The 23,494-nt window shown below is 48.0% G+C and overlaps 1 protein-coding gene across 1 annotated transcript in view; it reads left to right on the forward strand.

Moving 5' to 3' along the window:
• Positions 1-3,712: 3,712 nt before the first annotated feature.
• Positions 3,713-23,494, forward strand: part of Abtb2 (ankyrin repeat and BTB domain containing 2) — a 165,660-nt gene continuing 145,878 nt past the window's right edge. The window contains exon 1 of the mRNA XM_059261018.1: positions 3,713-5,025. Coding sequence (XP_059117001.1) covers positions 4,143-5,025 — 883 coding nt within the window. The 5' untranslated portion in view covers positions 3,713-4,142. The remainder of the gene's footprint in view (positions 5,026-23,494) is intronic.

Raw genomic sequence — 23,494 nt, forward strand, 5'->3', positions numbered from 1 at the left:
ATTATATTGTGTTCCCCAATATATTGTGCACCCTAATAAACTTATCAGAGGGTCAGAGAACAGAACAGCCACTAGATTAGACATAGAGGCCAGGCAGTGGTGGTACACACCTTTAATCCTAACATTCTGGAGGCAGAGATCCATGCAGATCTCTGTGAGTTCAAAGCCACACTGGAAACAGCCAGGCATGGTGACATATGCCTTTAATCCCAGGAAATGATGGCAGGAAGCAAAAAGGTATATAATGTGCGAGGACCAGGAACTAGGGCCTGGTTAAGCTTTTAGGCTTCTAGCAGCAGTTCAGCTGAGATCCATTTGGATGAGGACTCAGAGGCTTCCAGTTTGAGGAAACAGGATCAGCTGAGGAACTGGCGAGGTGAAGTTAGCTGTGGCTTGTTCTGTCTCTCTGATCTTTCAACATTCACCCCAATATCTGGCTCCAGGTTTGTTTTTATTAAGAAGACCTTCTAACAATCCTAACAATCCGTGCTACATCTGGCGCCCAACGTTCGTGGTAAGTCTTTGCAAAAAAGCCACTTGCCTGTGGCCTTGTGGCCCCCAGCTCAGCCCCGAGCCACATGTTGCCTGTTGTGGTGGCTCACGCTGGTAGGATTTGCTGAAGGAGGCAGAGGCCGGAGGATCCCGAGTTTGAGGCCGGCCTAGGAGGCTTGCTGAGGAGCAGCTGAGGCCGGGGCCCAGCTACAAACAGTGGCAGCAGGACCACGGAGGTGGAAGCTGAGGGCGGGGCCCAGCAGGACCACGGAGGTGGTGGCTACTGCTCCGAGTTGCCAGCTGCTTGTCACGTGCTACACCAACTGGTACTCACTTAAAATGTTTTAGGCAATTTTAGGTGGTTTACAAACCCTTCCCCTTGAGATCCCACCTATAAATCCCAAGTCATTGGTTAGGAATCCCTTTCTAATACAGGCAGGGATCATGGAGCCATCCTGAACTTGGTAGAGGAAAAGAGGGGCAGACAAACCTCAGTTACACTTACCTTGGCACAAATTTTAAGTACAGGAGAGGTCAAGAAATTTCCTGCGAACCTAAGCGGCCTGGCTTTGTGGTAAATTGTCCCACTCATCCTATCCTATTCATTCACACTTACCTAATATTTATTGGATTCCAACTTTACTCTCACACTTGCCTAGTCAAGAGGACACAGAAGTTACCATAACTGCTCAATTTGCCAATGATGATCCACAAAACTTTGCCACTCTCCAATGCTCAGGCCATAATCTACCTTTCTTATAAGACAGTTTGACTTGTATTTAGATAGCTCAGATTACAGTCTCCTCACTTTCAAGATAAATTTTAGGGTATTTTGTATTCTAATCCCCAGATTTTTTTATTTATGTTTTAAATAACAAAATAGAAGACTTCACCCATGGCAAAATTTCCAAGGATTACTTAAAGCTACTTCCCTTGTATGACTATGGGCATGGGCAATCCTAGATCTAGTTGGTGTGTGTGTGTGTGTGTGTGTGTGTGTGTGTGTGTGTGTGCGCGCGTGCGCAGGTCTCATAAGGCCAGAGGTGCTGGAGATATATAAGCTATCTAATGTGGGTGTTGGGATTTGAATTTGGGTCCTCTACAGAGGTAGTATGGACTCTTAAGTGCTGAACCACTTTTCTGGCCCAATGTTTATTAATTTTTAAATAAAAACCTAAGCAAGTTCTATAGCTTGTGATTGGTTGGTTGATATATCTTCTAAGTATCTTTTAATGTATAGGGTTTCTCTTACTTGATTTCCTTACTATCCATTAAAGAAATCCAGTTATTTATCTAGCATCCTTGTGGAGCAGTTTAACGTCCATGAAACTCCAGGATTTCACTCTAGGCATGTTTATGTCTTTTTCCTTCTTTGGGTTTTCTTACTTTGTAGCGTGGACTGGCTTCAAACTCCTGGAGGTCCTCCTTCCTCATCCCCCGAGTCCTGAGGTTACAGGCATGAACAACCACACCTATGTCCAGTTTGGTAATGTTTATCTTTACATTTTAAGTCATCAAGATATTTAAATACATTAATGCAAATCTCCCATGTTTTGTGTAAGAAACACACCAAATCATCCTTTTAGTTAATATGCCTTTCCAGTCAGTAATTGCCGTTATGTTTTAAGAAAGTGAACAAAGGAAAAAAAAAATTTTTTTAAATTTTATTTCCTCTAGATATCCACTAGAGGGCGATATTTCCTTTATTATATTTCTCTTAATGAGCATTAAATCCATCAAATGTTTTCGTATTTTCTGACAAGTTGAACTTCTAATTTGACTTCTGATCTCGCGTCTATAAAATGTGACTCTGTTAATTTGATGGCTGTTTGTGCCTTGCACAGCACTTCCATCATTGACTCTGTTCCCAATTCTAACCGTCTGTAAGCGACGTCTCACACACCCTGGGAAAGGAAAAATTAAGTAAAACTGCCAAGTAAAAAGTCGTTTCATGGGGAAAGGGATCATTAATTTAAGGAAAGAGACAAACCAGACGTTTCTAGTTCGTATCCAACTCACGGCCCAAGGTCATAACTGTAAAGTACAGCACAAAGGAGCCATTCAGGAGCTGGCGAAGCGGACTTGGTACGAACGTGTGCACAATGCACGGTTTGATTTTGCAGTTCTCCTTGAGGGGGCTGATGCACGTTTGTGCACGTGCGTATGAATAGTTATGGGGCAGCAGCCGGACGTGGGTGGATCTGTGCAATCAGTAGCTCTCTAGCGAACCGCAAAATCAGACACACCGGATGCAACTCGGCTCTCATGGAAGGTCAGTAATTCACTGTACCTAGGAGGCAGAGTCCTGAGGGGCAGATGACCCGCCTACCCGCACATCAGTCCAGCAAGTCCTTAAAAGGGAACACCTGCATCCAGCGAGGTGTTCAAACGCCGGTCCTCATTTCTCACCTTGTTCTTCCTCAAGCCTCCCTCCTACCTTGGACAAAAAGGATCTGCCGGGCAGTACACAGGTAATAGGGAAGTCGTGCATTCATTAGATTAGGATTCCTCCTGCAAGGTAATCCTAGGAAAACGGTGTGAACTTACACTGGGGTTGTGATCACAGGCCTCCGGGTGTCGGGCCATTTTCAGATCCCAGCTTAAGAAATTCTGTTCCCACTGGAACCTAAAGTCAGTATAAACAAAACCAGATAGATCTGAGAAGAGCGGCAGCGGCGTCCCTCTTCCCTCCAAGCATAAACAGTTTTTCATTTAGGAAAAGAGGAGGAGCTTGGTAGAAAGTCGACAAGAAAGGTGGATCGGGTCTCTTTCCTGTTTTCTTACTTCGAGAGGCTCGGCTGCACGCAGCTTCACAGGGAGCTGCCTGCCTATGTGCCAAGCCCAGAAAGAGGTTAAGGGACAGCGCACAGAGGCTTTACCTTCTCGCTAAACTAAACGAAAGTTTAGTTCTCGGCTCTGGGGCCTGCTTTCTGGGTTCCCCCCGTGCTTTCGGGGTCTCTGCGCCCCACCCCCTTGCCAGCTTGCTCGCTCGTTCCTCTCCCTCCTCCATGCAACCCACCCGCTACACTCGGTCCCGGCTTTCCCAGCAGAGGGGTTTCATCCGAGGCGGAGTGAAATTTGCATGGCCCCGCCTCCCCCGGAAACCATTGGTGCAGCCCTTGCCGGGCGCGGCTGATGATTGGTGAGCCGCCCGGGGTGTATTTGCATGCGGGCCGCCCCCCAGAACCCATCTGGGTCCGTAGCCCGCGCCGCTAAGAAGTTTGTGGGGCGCTTTCTCACCGGCTGGTCCCGGACGGACCGCGGGCGCCTGGCTCTTCGGCGGCCGCCCAGTTCTCTCGGCATTCTTTCTCGGTAGTTGTGGACGTTCGGTAAGGGGAGTTGAGTGAGGGCTGGCGGGGGCAGTGAGGAGGAGGAGCGCCGCGGGGGAGCCCGCTCGCTGACAGCGGCGCGTCGGGACGCGGACGGCGGCGGTGGGCTCCGGCTCGCCCAGACCGGCTCGCCCAGGGCTTCGCCTACCTTCCCGCGGCCCGTGCGCGGGCGATGCTGCGGCCCCGAGGCTCGGCGCGGCGAGTCCGGAGGGCGCCTCGCAGAGCCTAGAGCTGGTTTCCGCCCCCCCTCCGCCGGGGCAAGTGGGCATGGAACAGTGAGAGGAGCCCCTCGCTGGGCGAGGCCGCGCGCGGAGGCTCCCCATGGCCGGGACGTACAGCTCCACACTGAAGACACTGGAGGACTTGACCTTGGACTCCGGGTATGGGGCCGGCGACTCGTGCCGCTCGCTCAGCCTCTCGTCTTCCAAGTCCAACTCGCAGGCGCTCAACTCTTCGGCGCAGCAGCACCGCGGGGCGGCCTGGTGGTGCTACTCCGGCTCCATGAACAGCCGCCACAACAGCTGGGACACGGTGAACACGGTGCTGCCCGAGGATCCCGAAGTGGCCGACCTCTTCTCGCGCTGCCCGCGGCTCCCGGAGCTGGAGGAGTTCCCCTGGACCGAGGGAGACGTGGCCCGGGTGCTCCGCAAAAGCATCGGCGGCCGGAGGCTGCCCGCCTTCTCCGCCGAGGCGGTGAGGCGCTTGGCCGGGCTGCTCCGCCGGGCGCTCATCCGCGTGGCCCGGGAGGCGCAGCGCCTGAGCGTGCTGCACGCTAAGTGCACCCGCTTCGAGGTGCAGAGCGCGGTGCGCCTGGTGCACAGCTGGGCGCTGGCCGAGAGCTGCGCTCTGGCGGCGGTCAAGGCGTTGTCCCTCTACAGCATGAGCGCTGGCGATGGGCTGCGCCGCGGCAAGTCGGCCCGCTGCGGCCTCACTTTCTCCGTGGGCCGCTTCTTCCGTTGGATGGTGGACACTCGCATCTCCGTGCGCATCCATGAGTACGCGGCCATCTCTCTCACCGCCTGCATGGAGAACCTAGTTGAGGAGATCCGGGCCAGGGTGCTGGCGAGCCAGAGCCCGGATGGCGGAGGGGTAGGGGGCGGAGAGGTGTCTGCCGAGGCCTTGGAGATGGTCATCAACAACGACGCCGAGCTCTGGGGAGTCCTGCAACCCTATGAGCATCTCATCTGCGGCAAGAACGCCAATGGTAAGTACGGGGAGACCTCGACGTACGGACCAGATGGGCTACCCCAGGAATGGATCTGAGACCAAGCTGCGAAGTGTACCAGGTCTCTGAGAGAGATGGAATTCTGGAAGAATTCTTAAGTGGCTCATGCCAAAGGTTGTTTTGGGTGTCTAACTTTTGGAGGATAAGGATTAGTGTTCTGTTGGCTGTTCATTGATTGGGTGAGACTGGGTGGCTGGACCAAACTACTCCTGAACTGCCCTCCAAAGTGAGGCTTGCTGCCCTGCTACGGTTGCCTTGGTTAGTTGGATCTCTAGGAATCTATTCTTCACTTTACTGTGATTTTTTTTTTTCCTGGTGTTTTCTTCAGCCCAGTAGTCTGAACTCCCAAAACCTGAACCTTTGACAAATGGGATGGGTAGAGGAGAGTGGAGAGCGTCGGATCTAGTGCTGCACCCTGGGCTTAATGATGCTCAGAGTCAGGCCCCTTCCCAGGAGGTGGAAGGAGAGCTGCCAGCTCTTAATACTGTGTGCCCAGGGAAACCAAGGACTTTTGAATCTCCTTCCCAGAAAGACAGCCACATGCTGGCTTCTGGGGCCCGAATTTCCAGCTGTCATTAACCAAGTAAGCATTTGATTAAAACCTCATGTTGAATTCAATGCACAACATTTAGGCTTTCCTGAAAGGAAAGATGACGGGCTCAGTAAGCCACATTATGGGAATGAAGTATGGGGGGTGGGCAGCTGCAGGGCATGGCGTCTGGAAAATAAAGCATTGAGTAGCTGCATCCCCCTGAAGGCTTTGGTGCCAAGGATGAAAGCAAAGCACTTGCCCTTCTCTGTGATAGTTCGGGGCATGAGATGCGTTCAACAGCCTACTGCCTGTCTAACTCCAGTTCCAGGAGCTGGAACCATATATTATTTAAGATGGACCAACCTTAGGGTCTAAATTGGAAGGGTCACTTGGGGTGCAGCTTTCAGTGGCATATAAGCAGGTAGTGGAAGAGACCAGGCGGGTTCTGGAAAGGGATAAAGGTCACATGTAGATGTGGCTTAACATACTCCTGATAGCTGAAATTTAGAACAGCAATGCTTCAGTCACTGTTGGCAGCACTTTGTACGTGAGGAGCACTTTTATAAATTAGCCAGCGTGCATTTGTACTGCGATACAGTGAACTGGGTATTTGGTTTCTGTCCCCATTTTCTGCATACAACTCCTAGAGTTCCTGGAAATCTCCAAAATGAGAATGTGTTTTTGTATGATAATGACTAAGAGCTTGCCACCTGTAGGTAGTTTCGGGATGGGGATTAGTCACCAGAAAGACTAATGCAGGCTTTAAAAGGGTTAGTACCTACAGACTCCTGCCCCAGCCTCCCGGGAGGGAGAGAGGCAGGAGGTTAAGTCCATCATCAGTGGCCAAGATTTTAATCAATCACGCATGTATAATAAAGTCTTCATAAAGAAAACTCAAGAAGACAAGTTTCCTGGTGCTTCCGGATAGCTGAACACCAGAGCAGCAAGTGACTCACTTTCCTTCACATGTTGTCCGATGGGTGTCTTTATGGATAGCCTTGTAAACTTTATAAACAAGCCAGGGTACTGGTAAGTGCCTCCCTAAGTTCTGTGAGCCACTCCAGCAAATGAAATCAGAAGAGGGCGTTGTGGAGACCCTGCTTTATAGCCAGTGGTCAGAAGCATGAGTAAAAACTACCTAGGGCTTGGGGCTGGATTGAGCTCCCTGAGAATGGGAGCTGGTGTTATCTCCTGGCGGTGTCAGGGTTTAATTGGGTTGAATTAGAGGACACCCAGCTGTGTGTGCTTTAGACTTGTTTGCTTGTCAGTGGAGGAGTCCCCACACTTTGGGGAGATAAAGAAGAATACATGTTCTGTAGTGATTGTAGTGTGAGAACGGAGAAAATGGTTTGTTTCTCCAAGAGATAAGTACCTGTAGTGCTACCCCATTATACAGAGGGGCAGCTAAAGGACTCAGCATTTTAGTCTCTTGCTTAGCTAACACAGATACTAAGTAACAAAACTGGAATTTGAACCTTGGCATGCTGCATGGCTCTGTTTCATCCGCCTGTCTTTGAGGAGACCAATTGACCTGCTAGGCCGAATTTGGAAGACCCTGTATTTACTCAGTGTGCTTATTTTGATATTTCTTGCTGTGGGTTTCATTTCTGACACTGCCACGAGACATTCTTGGAAATCAAGAGTATTTGCCTTTTAATTTTCCTGCTCTTAGGTCAGAGTTGAGGTCAATCCAAGAGTTGATGATGTCACTGCTGATAATCATGCTTCACACTTGAAGTTTGTGGCTTCAGCACTGGGAACACCAGTTCCAAGAGAGGAAGTGGAGAACAAGGGGGTTTCCATCCAGTTGTCATAGCCCGAGGGAAGAGTTCTGTACTAAGGGAAATCCTCACAGTACCATGGGGCCTGGACCGAATGTGGAGAGTAAAGTCTTGGGGTAAAGCACTTAAACCCTAACCCCATAAGCCAAATTGGAGTACCAGTGGATACAAAACAAACCGGTGCGTGTCCTCGTACCCAGCCAGAGCCCAGCCTGCTGAATGTCTCTTTCTGACTGCGAACCAAGACTTAGAAGAGCAGCTGCCTCTTGGTGTACCTGCAAGTGCGAAGTGGTCAGAAATCACTAGCAAACAAGTGTTCCATCTGAGGGGCTCACAGCCAGAGAGCATCGCTTATGAAATCCCTTGGGACTGTCTTTACGGATGGGCATTTTGTCCCTGTGATTGGCCCTTCAGCCTTGGTGAGGAAGGCAGGAATGCTCCTCTCCCTAGGATGCTCAGCACCAGAGGGTCTCCCTCTGAGTTCTCTGGTCTCTAAGGCACTCTTCCAGGAGAGGCAACTATTGTCTTCCCCTTCATAACATGGATGCCCACTTCTCATACTTAGAAACTAGGGGGCGGCCTCACTAAACAGCAACTCGGCTGATCTATTAAATCCCCTTAGACAGGGAAATGAATGTTTACTAGAGAAGCAATGAATTGCATATGTTGGAAAGCTGTCTTCAGAGGGAGGAAGCCTAAACCACTTAGGAAAGAAACTCAGAGCTCCAACCCTTTTTATATTAGAGTGGCCCCCAAGCCAGCAAGGTTACAATGTGTACAGCTGAAGACCAAGTGGGGAATGCCTCCATATGGGAAGGGAGAGTGCTGGCTGGTATTCTTGCCATGCTGATCTTCCCTTTAAATTATATATGTATTGTTGTTGTGCTGCTAATTACACAGCATGGGCTCATGCATTTGACTCAGCTATATAGGCTCTTAAACTTTTAATGTCTTCCACCAAGGAATTTAAGAGCCCTAATCCATCGATTCTTCTCCATTACTCAGAATGCCAGACAAATATGGTTTTGCTCAGCCTGAGATGGATGATAAAAGTTCTGTAGTGTTTATAAAACAGGACCCCAGCTCCACAGAGCAGCAGGAGTTAAACATTGTTGATCATTTGGTATTGATGTCTTGAATCCCTGGGCGGAGTCATTAAACCCTGAGATCTTCATGACTTCCTTATGGGAAGCAGAGAGATCTCTTTAATAGAGTGGTATTTATAAACAGGGAGCTGGCAGAGAATGGAAACATCTCTCTTCCACCTCATCCCCTTGCTCGCTGCTCTCTTTCTCAGGGAACTCTGTGCAGGTTTGATCCAGTACAGCCCTTCTAGATTCCTTCCTGGCCACTTTTCTTACTAAGATTTCATGAGTGACCATGGCCTTTGAGAGAACTCAGTTTCTTATTTCAATTAAATGATAGGATAACTATAAGAGCATTCTCATTCCAGAGCTGTATATGGAGGGTATACATGCTCTGTCACAGTGGCAAATGTTTTGAAACATACTTCTGTGATGGACCTGGGGCAAAGTTTGTAATAATTCTAGGCCTCTGTTTTGTCATCTGTGAAACAGAGGATGATAATACCTAGCTCATAAGGTTGGCATGAGGATAGAAATCATAAAGATCTTAGCATGTAGTAAAGGCTCAATAAATAGTAGCAATGTATTCAGCAAATACTTACTCACCGCTGACTGTGCCCCACTGTTAAAAACCTGCAGTGGTGGTGTGGTGATCCCCCTCTCAAAGTTTGTAATCCAGTGGAGGGACAAGAAAAAGTAAACATATCTACTCTTAATAATGGCTGGTGGTATTCAGGTTTAAACTTTTTAATTATTTTTGTATATTGTGTTGCAGGAGCATATTTGTACTATGGCACATGTAGATGTCAGAGGATCACTTGTGGGAATGAGTTCTTGCCACTGTGGGTTCTGGGGATTGAACTCAGGTTGTTAGGCTTGGCATCAGATGCCTTTACCTACTGAGCCATTTTGCCTGCCCATTTTTTTCCGTGTGTGTGTGTGTGTGTGTGTGTGTGTGTGTGTGTGTGTGTGGTGTGTGTGGTGTGTGTGTTGGTCTTTTTTACACAGGATCTTATTATGGAGCCCAGGCTAGCCTATAACCCATGGTTTTTCTGCCTCCCAGGTGCCAAGATCACAGATATATGCCACCATGTCCAGTGGCATTTGTTGTTATTTGTTTAGGATCTGATAATAGGTGGAGATAGTTTGAGTGGTAGTCAAGGAAGGCCTCTCTGAAATTTCATTAGTGTAGCTAATAATATGAACACTACTGTCTTAGGAGCTTTTGGCTGCAAATAGTGACTAAGGAGTTTTCTGAATTATTCACTTATTTACCAGCTGAGGCAAGTGTCAACATCTCATTTACAGCCAAGAAATAAAGAGGCTGTGTCTAAAACAAGGATGGAAATTCTGGCTGAAGCATTCATTTGTCAAAGAGATTGTAGGATGGATTTCCACTGAGATAATTAGCCAAAGGAGCAAGGGTTAATTGAGCCGTGAGTTGCTGTTTAATCAGTTTTAACACCTGGGTAGACTGAGGGAGGAGGGCGGCACCTCCCTTCCTTCTGACTGTTGTATTAAAGCCAAGGGAGCTTGCAGAACTGAAACAAAGCGAGCTTTGGAAATGAAAACTAATTTATCCTTCCCCCACCTCGTGCTTACCTGTGAAGTGCAGCCCCTGCCTTAGGTAGTATGAGAAACAAGCTGGAATTGTTAGGCCTCTTCTAGAAAGCTTTACCTGACTTCCCCACCCTGGGCTGGGAGAACCAGGTCTCCCTGAAGTTTCTACAGCACCCGAGGCATGTTCTTGAATCATTTCCTGCTCCTGTCTCTCTATCACATTGTTACCTCACAAACGTCACCATCGAGACCTTGAGCCTGCACAATGTCTAGCTTTTAGATATTCTGTGAGTGCAGGACAGCCAATAGATCTTACCACACAGCTTTTGTTTTTCATTCCAAAATTTGCATTTGAATCCTTTTTACATGTTGGAAGAACTCTTCCCCTTATGAAAGCAGAGAATTTCAAGTTCGTGATGAATAGAAGCATCATTTGGGGGTGACCATATCACAGGGAGTGCATCAGTCAGTGGATATCCTAATTCCTAGCATGCTCCCCAAAGCCATCTGTGATGAGTGTGATGTGAGTTGGAGGGCAGGGCGGTTCAGGTTAGAGAGATGCCTTTCCTGAGGGCTGCCTAGTGTAGAGGAGATTTATAGCAGAAGTCTAGTAGGCAAGCAGAGAAATCAGTGGGAAGACTGAGTTGAAAGTTTTTCTGATCTGTACTCATCAAATTGCTGTGAGTAGGATGCTTTCCACAGAGGGGTCCTCAGCAGCCTATGGCTCACTGCTCAGTGATGAGGGCTGGGCCAAGATTAAGTCCGATTCCTATAAAGAATCACAGAATCAGAGGTTGCAAGAGCAGGTCAGTATTTGACCCTCTTCAAATAACCAGGTTGGGTCAAAGGCAAAGCAACACTGTTGCTTCTTATAGATCTTGTTTGTAAAGGGCCTGCTATGTCTAGGCACTTTAAACTCCTCAGACCAGCCAAGGCTTTCTAGGCCCAGAGAGTGACCCTGGAGGCACCATTGATTTGAAGGTACCACTACTCCTGCTCTTGAAGGGGTGGGGAGATTGGCTGCCCCAGGGAGTGCCTCGCCAAGTTGCAGCTGCTGGGTAATCAATACATTCATCCGAATGGAAAAGCTGAACTGTTGCCAGAATGCTGCTCCTTGGTTAAGAGGGATTGAGCGAGCTCAGGCAGGTGGACCTGCAAGGGAGGGAAGGCTGCAAAAGCTACTCCAAGTGTAGGCCACTGGTTGTCTGTGGGTGCTGAGCTCACTCGCCTGGAGTTAGCAGAAGAACCAGCCAGCCCCCCGTCCTTTCTTTCTGCATGTATTTGTAGATGTGGGTGGGTGGGTGTGCATGTGTGTGCATGTGTGTGCATGTGTGTGCATGTGTGTGCACGTGGAGGCCAGAAGTCAGCATTAGGTGTCATTCTTCAGGTGCTGGCGACCTTGTCTTTTTTGAGACAGCCTGGCTTCGGTGAGCCCCAATGATCCAATGCTCTCTGCCTGAATGAGCCATCATCCAGGCCCAGAAGAGCGTTGGTGGAGGGTACATTGATTTCCTTAGAGTGTACCAGTGTCCAGCTACCGGCTGCATCTTAGTACTAGGAGTACAGGACAAAATCCAATCAGCACAGCACTGTGCCAAGGTGCTCTGGCTTTAAGAACCCAACTCTGGCCTCCCAAACTGCTTTGCCTTTTAGTGGACCCATGTCCTTAAGCAAAGCACCCCAAGTCTTTCTTCTCTACTACCCAATGAGGAGCCCACTTTTCTGCTCAAGGCAGTTGTGCCTGATGAATATTCAGTGTCCCAGAGCTCTTAGGGATGCTGGGGGTTTGGTGAGAGCACAGCCTGGGGCAAAGCTGCTGAGTGTGAGTCCTCCCAACCTCCTTTGTGAACTGTGGGATGTGGGGCTAATTCTTTAACTTCTGTGCGTTAGTTTCTTTCTCTGTAACGAAGTTGGCACTATTGGCATTTGGGACTGAATCATGTGTTGTCATGAGCTGTCCTGTGCACTGTACCCATAACACCCTCTTCCCAGCAGCCATTGTGACAACCCAGAATGTCTCTCAGCGTTTCCAGATGCTCCATGGGGAACAAATTCACCCTTGGTTGGAAAACACTGCTCTGTAAGTAAGGTAGGACTGTAATGGCCAACTCCTAGGATGATTGTGAATATTTAGTAAGCATCTCTATAAGGGACTGATTTTTCTTCCTTCCTTCCTTTCCAAACTTCTATTGAATGCACCAATTATCTTCCTTTTTGCTAAAAACTCAAGCTACACGAGTCTCTCATGTAGGGATAGAGCATGACCCACATCCCAGGTGGCAAGTGTTAGTCACACGGCTCTCCTTGATGACTAATACTTGGGTTCTGGAGCTAGGAAGAAGTTACAGAGCTTGGGAAAGCATCTTTAGTCAGGGAAAACTTGCTCAGTTATGGATGGACTGTCCCTAGGACAATGCAGTCTGGCAGTGAAGTTTGTTCTCTCTCTCTCTCTCTCTCTCTCTCTCTCTCTCTCTCTCTCTCTCTCTCTCTCTCCCCCCCCCACCTCTGTCAGGATAACAAAAGCTCCAGACTCCATGGAGCCGTTTTCTTGTGGATATTGGATCTGGCTTGTTGAATCAATTCCTGAGCCATGGGGATGGCAGGTGATTCCTGTTTTGCTCGTTTATGATGTGGACACCTTGGTTGGTTGGTTGTTTTGAGGCGAGGTCTTAGTAAACTGGGCTGGCCTAGCCCCTACTGTGTAGCTGAGGATGACCTCAAGGTCTTGATCTTTCTCTGTCTACCTCCCTAAGTGTTGGGTCTATAGGCCTGGAGCACCATGTCTGGCTTTGCCTGTTTTTAAAAACACCTAAACGGGTTTTCAGCTTTGGCTGTTTGGAGCTGCATGTTGAGTTGGGAGGAGATGGTGGAGAAACAGCCCAGGTTAGCCTGAGGAATGCCCCAGCAGCCTCACTTTGCTGAGCAGTGGTTCTGTACAAAGCGAGCTGGACGGATGGGAAGACAAGAAGTGTTACTTCAAGGAGTTTATGATCTGAGAGGATAGCATGCATAGGGATAACTGCAGAGGAGATTGTCATCTGCTTGAAACAGTGATGGTAACAGTGCTGACAGCCCCGTTAATTGCATGATGTTACCCGTCTTTGGACTTTCCATGAGCTAATTTCATTCAACCACCCAGTCTCTGCAAAGGAGGTAGAGTGTCCAGGCCATAGACGAAGGTCTTGAAGCTCTACAAAGGTGGCAGGGTGGGCCCCCCAGTGAGCGGAAGGGAGTGGGGCTTCTTGTAGAAGATGTAGCCTATGAGCCAGTGCAGACTGGACAGCAGAGCTTCGACCAAGAAAGAGAAAGAAGGAACAGTGTGGGAAAGACCTAGAAGCTGACGCATGCATTTTGAATGACAGCAAGTGACCCTGAGGGGCTGGGAAGCTCAGCTACATAACAAGGAAGAGGAGAGGAGATAACACAGGAAAAAGGAAAAAATTCCCACATCTTTTATCCAGATGTGAAGAAGGCTGCCAGAGCGCTGGACAAGAGTTTTCCAAAACTTTATTTTTGTAATTCAGAAATGGAGTGTGTCTGGTGTGCTGCTCATCTTAACCGCAGCCCAGACCTCCCATTTCCCCGCCTGTTGATTGAAAGCTTGACCTCAAAAATGCACCCATCTGCTGTTGGAGCAGTGAAAGTGATACAAGACTTTAAATGAGCAAACTGGAGCTGAGGGGACACAAAAGGTTTTCGACCAGTCTCACTTCTCTTGTTGAACTTGGCTTCTGACTTGATTAGTTCTTCAGGCCAAAGTGATCCCTCTACACATAGTGAAAGTTGGAAGTGGTCAACTTGTTAAAGGAGACTATGGAGTTTACTCTTGCAGAGTTCTCTGCCATGGAAGTTAAGGAAGCATGACACAAGAAGAGCTAAGAGGGGCCTAGACCTCTTTATTGGCTCCATTTCCAGGACAGAGTTTACTAGCTGGCAGCCCATTTTTGATGTGTAGCCCTTTTCTAGTTCTTGTTGAAGTGTTTCTGGAATATTGATAAAGATTTTGTGTTAAATGTGCATCATAGAAGCACTTTATAATTCATCTTCATCTGGGTTGGACTTCCTGAGTTCAGTTGAGCCCTGACAGCAAAATGTGGAGATCATACTGGCTTGGCTAACACCTTATGTGTGTGTCCTTTTCCTGACCCCAGTGTGATGAAAGAATTTTCTTGTCTCTTGAAAAAGACAGATTTCGTGAGGATGTCGCAAACATACGTATAGACTTATTTGTAGTTAATGACTTGAAGGTCTTCCTTTCTAAATGTGAGCTAAGAAGAGTTTCATGAGGGCAAAATTTCAATAGGGAAACTGAACTTGGAAGTCCTGGCCATAGAAACCTGAGTCCGGGGAAAGATGAAACTGAACTTTTAAGAGTGTGAGCCAGGAAAACCATCCCACCACAGCTTTTGTTGAAAGCTTGTTTTTCGGGTGCTGGGGAATCCGGCCCAGGGCCTTGGGCATGCTGGGCAAGTGTTCTTCGACTGAGCTACTCCTAGCCCATTTTGTAGACAACTTTTTGGTTTATGCCTTTTAAAGTATGAGATTAGTATTTTTGTGTGGGAAGTCATAATACAAGTTGATGTTCATATACTAAGAAGGCAGGTATGCAGCAGTTTTCTAGAACAACCCAGCACAGAGAACTATGGACTTGGATCAAGAAAGTTCTGGACAGGAGTTTGCCCTCTCTGAGACTGGAGTGAATCATCCCGGTTTTTAGGATCTCTGTAGTGTGAGAAGGTTGGACTGTATTCTCTGGGGGCCCTTCTGTCTCTGAAAATTTTCTGGACCCCACAAGAACTCTGTGAAATCATTCCCCTAGGGTCAATCCTTGTAATTAGTATCCCGAGGAAAGAAAAATCCCTGGCTGAAGCGGGCTATGCTCCGAGACCCAGCTGGCTAGTGAGACTGAACGGCATCTTTTTGACATTAGCGTTAGCTGTGGTGGCTGCACTTAGGTTTTGCTTTGCCTTCTCTCGGAAAGATGAGTTCTGTGTACTTCTGGTTGACATAAACTGCTTGACAGCTGTGTCCGGGCCCTGGCAGGCCAGCCCTGTGGTGAGGTCCAGCCCCGAGGTGACTTCATACAGCTGCTGTCTGAAGCCTGCCTACCCAGACCAGAGTATTTATAGCAGGGGAGAAGCTAGAGAAAAAAATAAATACTGTACACCCTCCTCTATCCTACATGGGACACAGACAGGCACTGTGAGGAATGTAGAAGGCGATGCTGTATAATCCACCGAGATATTTTTAAATGCTGTTTGTTGGAGTTGGCAGGCCTGGTTTTTCAAGGAGGAGGGAAAATGAGAGTCACTGGGGATGACTGGAGGCCAGGAGTTCTAAAAGGCAAGACGCAGAGCTCTGTGCCCTGAGGTGTGCAAGCTTTAGCATTTCTTCTCAGTCCCAAAGTTCGAGCAGGACTGGGGAAGGTTATGAGGAGAGATGAGGTTAAGTGAGGTTGCTTGTGTCCTTCTCTTCCCCATCCACCCCCCAAATCCTAAGATGAAACCCAGCAAACTTCCAGGTAAGGCAAGACAGGGCTGCCTGTGAGAACTCGGGACCTGGTGGTTTCTTCTTCATCTAGGAGCTGAGGAGATCAAGTTATACATGGAGACCAAATTGGAAAGCAAATTGCTCACAGCTGTTCTTTTGGACGTAATCCTCCCAGGGCAGGCAGGACAAGCCAGAACTGTGCTGGGATTCTGTGCTGTAGTGTAGGACAAGGCCCCAGGGGTAGAGCGGTCTCTAAAACTCATCAGAATGACCCCGTCCACCGGACCTTTGTAAAGCCTCATAGATGATATCTTTTACTTAGCTAGTCTCTGAGGAGAAAGTACTCACAATGGGAAGGACTCTGGGTTAGGAGCTGGGAGGAAAGTTCAGTTTGGGGTACATCATTTGTTCAGCAAATATTTACTGAGGACTTTTTGTGTGCTGGGCAGTGTTCCAGGGAGCAGTGAGAGATCAAATGAATAAAGTCCTGAAAGGGAGGTGCTGGCCCTGCTGAAAGTGAGGGCAGCAGGCACGGTGGAGGAGCCAGAGGCCTCAGGGCCGGAGAAGGCAGCTCTCGGCAGAGGGACTAGCGGGAGTCCCTGGTTTCTGTGGGGAGCACGGAGATCAGCGTGGTTAGGTTCATCATGGAGCAGGCGGTGCAGAAGAGGAAATAACGCAGAGTACTGTTGCATAATAGTACCTTCCTTGGCTTTAAAGCCGAGTGTGCTAGGATGAACTTGAGAAGACTGGCATGATTTGATTTACATTTTAATAAGGTTATTCTCTCTGCTCTGGTGGAAATGGACTTTAGTATCAAGTGTAGAAACAAAGTGGCCAGGTAAGAGAGTTTCGCAATAATTGAAGCGAAAGAGGGTGGAACTTGGACCAGATGAGGGCGGAGCTTGGACCAGGTGATCATAGATGTGTTTTAAAGTCAGAGCCAATGTATTTACCTACAGTCTGATATGTGAGTTATGAGAGAAAAACTGAATGTGACGGTAAGGTTTGTGGGCCAAGCACTTACTAAAGTAGTGAAGAGGCAGGATTAAGCCAGAGACTCAAGTGTAGATTTGTTTGTTTGTCCCAAACTTAACCTACAGAGATAGCAAGTAGGAGGCGGGGTAGGAGGCAAGGCCACTTCAAACTTTCTTAATTGTGTAATAGATGGAATTGCTGAACTCCCTTGTCCTTCCAGAGGCATAGCCCAACAAGACTGGCCAGAGACTTGGGCAAGAGAGGGTTAATTTCCAGTGTTAACATCATTAGTTGATGGCCTGAAGCAGCTCTTTTGTAGGTGGCCAGCAGCCTTCATGAAGGTTATCAGCTCTGCTGTTTCCAGTCACTAATGTGGTCTGTTTAGTCTGCTTGTTCTGTGGTCCACTTGTAACTTTACATACATGTCCTTCACTACTGGGGAAACTAGACCCCATATTCAGGCAGCTTTGGGATCTTGCAAGTCAGTCATGAGTGAGTCAGGAACTGATACAGAAGGAGTATTCTTGGGACACTGGGTGTATCCAAGGGCCTTTTCCTCAGAAGGGGTAAGGGGCATGGGGTAGCTATGGGTGAAATCTTAGGGTACCACTGCTGGACCACCTGGTGTCTCAGTTTTCCTCTGCTGTTAAATGGGGATGTCACAATTCTAATTAAGTTGCTGTTTCACTAATTCTCAACCAGAGATTCATGTTATCATCACTTGGAGAGCTTAAAAATAAATTCGTATGTGTGACTAATGTAAGGACCTCCTTCAGAAACTCTGAAGGAAATGGTGTGGAAAAGGGACCAGGTGGTGGGTCAAGTTCTTGGGAACGTCTGGTACAGTGCAAGCACTCAGACATTAGCTGTTATTAGTGGGCAAAGCATCATTGTTCTGGAGCGCTTGTTTCTGCCCCACCCAGGCTGATGGCTTTCCTTCACTTCTTAGCTATGCTGCTTGGCTGGCTCCTCATCTACAGAGCTCCCCAGAGAGCTCCAGGAGAAGCTGGAGTGCTGGGCTTACCTGGGGAGGGCGGAGTTCTTGGAGTGGTAGCCCTGCCACGTGGTTGTGATGTTTAATCCACTGGTAAAGCTCTGTTAATTACATCTCTAGGAGGAAGAAACTGTAAAGAGCTTAAGTAACCAGCTCAGGTCTCACAGGTCATATAATCAGACCCAGGCAGCCTTCCTCCAGACTCTCTAGTTCCCCATGGCCACACATGTGTCCTCCACCAGAGGAGCCGGCAGACGATAGTCTCAGCTCAGATCTCCAGCACATAAACTACTCCATGCTGAGCCTTGTAGTGTACCAGGGCTGTGTGCTTCATGTGTGTTATGTCAAGTTCTTGCCATTGTATGTATTCTCATTCTCATTGTGTGTAGTCTTGCTGAAGAGACGGGAGCTCAGAGAAATCCACTGCCTATCATTGATAAAAACAGGATGGCCTCGCTTGAGTCCTCCCTCACCCCCTGCTTCCCTTCTCCTGTCCTCAGAAGTGCCTGGGTGGAGGGAAGCCGAAGTGATTTTATTAGCAAAGAAATGATGGGGTTGGTAGCGGGGGAGAGAGACTGCAGCAGGCCTCAGCATCCCTCTGCTTACAGGGAGCCATTTAGGTCCTTAAAATAACCTCCCTGGGCAGGGCGCTGGCCTGGCCTGTGCACGGGCTGCCACACCGGCTGCCGAGAGGTGTCCTGCTCCTATTAAAGCCAGATCCTTCTCTCGGGTGAAGTGAATGAAATGACCTCCGAGAAACCTAGTGGGTCGGTTGCTTAAAATAGCAGGAGAGGAAGAATGTTTGGGAGCCTCTGGCTCCTTGACTCCATTTCCTCTGGATTTATGTCACCTCAGAGAGTGCCTGGCCTGCTCTTGTTTACTCCGCCAGCTCTTCCCTTTCTACTGTACTTGAGTCCTATGTCACCCTAAGCCAAAGGCATTTGTCCTCACAAAAAGTGGCAGCCTTTCCAAAGTAACTCAGTTGGGACCTTTTGTGCATTTAATTTTTCTCTCTTATGGGGATGGGGTGGTGAGAGGTCATTTGTTTAGGAATTGGCCATTTCTCTCCTCCAGCTGCAGAGTTTCCAAGATCAGAGCTCTGGAGTGAGTTTTGTTTTTCTTTATTCGCTCACACAAGGGCTGCCCCAGGGAAGCCGGGAGTTTCTCACAACTTTCCTCTTGCAGGGCCTAGGAACGTGTATGAACAGCTTTAGACTCACTCTTCAATAATGTGCTCATAGCCACATGTGGTTCATTAAGTTTAAACATAGTAAAATTTGATACACTTAAACATCTTCTTCCCACAAGCCTCCTTTCCAGTGCTCCATCAGCACACATGCCCAGTGGCTGCCATACTGGACAAGGCAGATATAGAACATCTCCATCATCACAGACAGTTCTATGAGACAACATGCCATTAGACTATAGGTCACCAGCTGGTCACTTGGGCCAGCTTTCCAGGTCTTCATGGATCTACACATTTAACTACTCCCCAGCTTCGCAGAAGCCCTTTGTATGCAGAAGTTGGAAGATTCATGGAATGTGAGATTAAGGTCATTGATTTTTGTGGCTCTAACCTTTAGACCCCTCACACGAGGTCATGTTTTATGGTTTCCAAGCTGTGTGGCCTAGGGCAAGTCACTTAGCTTCTCTGAAAAAGTTCCCTTGTCAGTGAAATGGTTTTAGAAATACCTCATGGGGATTCCACCAGGGTTAAACAAAATGGCAACATGTGCGTAAAACAATGCTTGCTACACAGTGTTGACAAAGTTTGTTACAGATCCCTTGAATGGGAGACACAGTATCCTGTGGAGGTACTTGATGTAGCCAAAGGCAAGCCATTTGCAAGTGACCCACAACCACTCTGACAGAATTGCTGCTGTTGCTACTCTGTTACTAGGACTAGCGTCCACAGGCTTAGGGTTTGCCTCTTCCAGGCCCTGGACTCTCTTCCCTGGTTTATTGAGCCGCCCTGGGTCACATCAGATAATGTTTGTTCTTTAGAACTAGAGACTCCTCTGAGCTTACTTCCCTGAGGAACTGTCTGCTCCTTCCATGCTCTGGGTATGATCTTTTTGACGGCCTTTTGTCCAAAGTCAACCTGTCAGTACTACTTGGGGTGCTACCACCAAGACCATGGGTGACCACCAGAAACTTTGGAAACTGTTCCAGAGTTTCAGGTTTTGAGCGTCTCCTGTGCCCTGTGGGTCTTCTGTACCCTGTTCTGTGAGAACTGAGACAAACGGAGCCCTCATTGGGATCTTGCTGAGGGGAACTTTGGAAGGAGCATCTTTGGGACCAGGAGAGGCCTCTCTTGAGCTGTAGAGAGAGCAGAGGAGGAGGAGGAGGAGGAAGAGGAGGAGGAGGAGGAGGAGGAGGATATCTGTTCACACTTGCGGCCTGGGTTCAACCCAGGACCATCCTTTCCTTTGCCTAGATTACGTGGCTCATGATTTGACCTTTCTGTCCTTCAGTTCTCCCATCTGTAAACAGGACATAATGCTAGAGAACCTACCTGTTAGTGTATTTGGGAGGACTCAGTGAGATGGCACACAATAAAGTCGCCCCGGGCTCACATCCTCTGATGGGACTGACGTACAGTACTCACAGGAGGGAGCTGCAGTTTCCATTCTCGCCCTTTGTGCTGCCCAGGGGTGACATTGGGGAGCCTTTACTCTGCCAGGAGCTGTTGCATTTCCTATTTGATGATCTAGTGTTTAAGTCAGAGAAAGTGATCAGGATGGTGCTAGCACTTAAAGCCAACGTGTAAATTACATGTGTGTGGCACAGACTCCATGCAATCTTTTTTCTTTTCTCTCTTCTCTCCCTGGATGGCAGATAAACAGTACACCACAGCTGTCCTGTCAGAAGCTCACAGGTGATGGCCAGCCTGCTCTTTTAGGCCGTGTAAGCAGCACTGCCCAGGCAAACATGTAACCAGAGCTGAGTTCTTTCTGTAGGATTCATTTGTGGTGTGAAGTGCCCACGTGTTTATACAGTTGCCGCTCATCTGCCCACAGTTCAGTGTGCCAAATCTGACACTTGAGATGAACTCCAAATAGCTTGAAACTATGTGCGGGATACACAGGGGCCTCCATCACAGTTGTTACAAGGCATGTATCTAAACTGGAGGGATCCAGCTGCCGTTCCTCCTCCCCGCCTCCCTCCTCCTGTGCCTGGATCTAGAGGGAAGAACCATTCACAAAGAGAACCTCAGGGAAGGAAGGACACAGGCCCAGATATTGTGTCACTGTGCTGCCATCCCTTGGGAAACTTGGGCCCCCCGTGGGTCCTCCCAGGCTGACCAGGCTGTTGTCTTGTGTGACTTCCTAGCACTGTCAAATCACTCCTGCTGAAAGGGTAGCTCTGACTCTTCTTGCCAAACAGTTGTTTGGGTTGTTACCAGTGCTGAGGTCTCCTTCACTGTCAGCACAGCCCCTACTTTCCAAAGGATCCAGTGAGTAGGGGTGTGTGTGTGTGTGTGTGTGTGTGTGTGTGTGTGTGTGTGTGTGTGTATAAGTGTAAGAGAGAGAGTGTGAGTGAGCAAGTGTACGTGTATGAGAAAGAGAAAAAGTGTGTGTAAGAGAGAGAGAGAAGAGTGTGTGTGAGAGTGTGTGTATGTGAGTTAGAGGATGTGTCAGAGTGTGTGAGAGAGAGAATGCATGCGTGTTGGTTTGAGCCCGCACATATCTTTCTCCTTCCAAAAATACAGGAGACCTTTGACTTGACCATTTCCAGAACTGGCTGATTACTGGAACATCTTGAGACACTTAAAAAATGGAACTTACCTGGCTACATTAATTTTAAACCTCTAAAATTGGATCTAGAATGTCTGGGTGATACTTATTTTTCTTTTCTTTTTTTCCCTCCAAAATTAATGTTTTCTAGTGTCTGACAGTGACTGTATTTCTGTTCACATTTTCAGTGTGTAGTATTTCTACAAAGCACTGGGCTTCATCATGGTATTCTCACAGGTTTGCAGTATAATTTAGCCGTAAGTAATCACGTTTGCCCCTTGCCGTCTCTTGTCCCCTTCCTGTCCCATTGGTCCCTCCACCAAGCCCCCTTCTAATTTCATGCGTTTTTCAAAGTCTAGATGTAGACAGTATTCTTCAGTGTTCCTTGGTGAGTGAGCAGGCAAATGGGAGGCTGCCTGGCTCCATTAGTTACCAGGGGGGTTCTGTGCCAGGAACCTCTGAGTGTGTACATACCCATCTGGGAAAGTCCAGGCCAAGAGAGGCTGATCAGAGGTGGCATCTGAGGCTGGCCTGTGACTTCTCTGAGTGATGGATGACGGCCATGGCCACAGCTACTCAAAGAGGAGCATGGGGTGGGAGCTGTACCTTGGAAAAGAGAATGGTAACCAGTAATCCTGTCCAGTTCTCTCAAGCACACACAGTGGGATGGATAGTCATATCTGCTTGGTGCCTTTGCCTCTAATCCTCATGATAGACTATGAGCTGAAGACTCTGTTATTGATCCCATTTCATAGACAGAAATACTGAGGACTAGAGCCAGTTAAGATGACTGGTCCAAGGTCACTCCTAAGCAGGTGAAAGAACCAACATTTGAGTTTATTGTCACCAGACTTCAAGCTCCAGTTTCTGTGCTGAATGTTTGAATCAAAATCAGTAGGCCACGGTGGTTGAGATGGCTCAGCATGTAAAGACACCTGCTGCCAAGCCTGGTGACCTGAGTTCAATCCCTGAGACCCACATGGTAAAAGGAGAGAACCAACTCTTGCAAGTTAATCCCTGACCTGCACACACATGCATGCACACATACACACACACGGTAAGTAAATAAAATGCAAAAGAAAAAAAAAACACCATTTTTTAAAACCAGCAGATTGTTAAGAACAGGTCAAATAATTCCTGTCCTGTAAGAGGAGTGTCAGAGTTTTCCCACAAAGGGTATTTTGTGTTCTCTCTCCTCCAGGCAATGCTACTTCCCTTCTGGTCTCCTGTTTTGGAGTCTTTCATTTCCCTCCAGACCCAGCTAAGACTGCTTTGCTCTTTTTCAGTGAGCTGTCCATGTTCCGATCTGCTGCCCTTCCTCCTTACCCCTCCCCCTCCCCCACTCAGCTCCTACACACAGGCGTACTTGCTGGATGGGCCTGGTGTGGGGCTCAGTCTGGGAATGCTCCCGTCATCACCTGGGGTACAGTCACAGGCCTGCCTGTGGTTGTCATGTGTCTCAGTCTGATCATTGACACTCAGAGGATCGTCCCCTGAAGAGCTGAAAGGTGGGTCTGTGTAAACTGAATGCCTGCATTCAGATTCTCGGTCCACTTGTTGATTGATGAATGACTGCTTAACTCTGTCCCAGTCTACACTATAAGATGGAGCTGCTGACTTCCTAGAATAGTTGCAGAAATTGAACAGAACTTTCTAAAGTATCTGATATAGTCCTGGCCTATGAGTACCCAGGATATTAGCCTTTATGATAATGGTAATGACTATTCTTTGGGGGCAGGGACAGGTCTCTAGAATGTAGAGTAGGCCCAGTGCTGATGTATGCCCATGTATATCTCATATATATCCTGAGCATCGAGGGAGACGTCTGGGCTTTGCTAGTCCTGCTTAGGCTCCTTTCTTAATGTATTCTAGGCAGGTTTCTCTGTCTTGTTTCTATTTTCTGCTGGCCTATGGGATTGAATCAGGGCTTTGTGCATGATTCTCTACTACCGAGCTGTGCTGGGACACCCTGGCCCTGCTTGTCATTTACTCTGTAAAATTAGAACAAAAGCTGTACCTACCACATGTGTTGTGAAGCTAAAATTTGGAGCTGGGGGTGCAGTTCAGTAGTAGAACTCTTACTTAGCACATGCTAGGTACATGCTAGGTACTTGCCACATGCTAGGTACATGCCACAAACAGGTGAAATACAAAAACAATGCTTTGATGAGATGCATGGGCTCACTTGGCAGTGAATAGCTAGATGGAAAAACATGAATGGAATGAACCTTAGCAAAATTAGAGTGAGAAACATAAGCTCAATGTTTATGAAGTTAAAACAAAAAGATACTGAA

The sequence above is a fragment of the Peromyscus eremicus genome, chromosome 4 (assembly GCF_949786415.1).
Source record: "Peromyscus eremicus chromosome 4, PerEre_H2_v1, whole genome shotgun sequence".
NCBI classification, from domain to species: Eukaryota; Metazoa; Chordata; class Mammalia; order Rodentia; family Cricetidae; genus Peromyscus; species Peromyscus eremicus.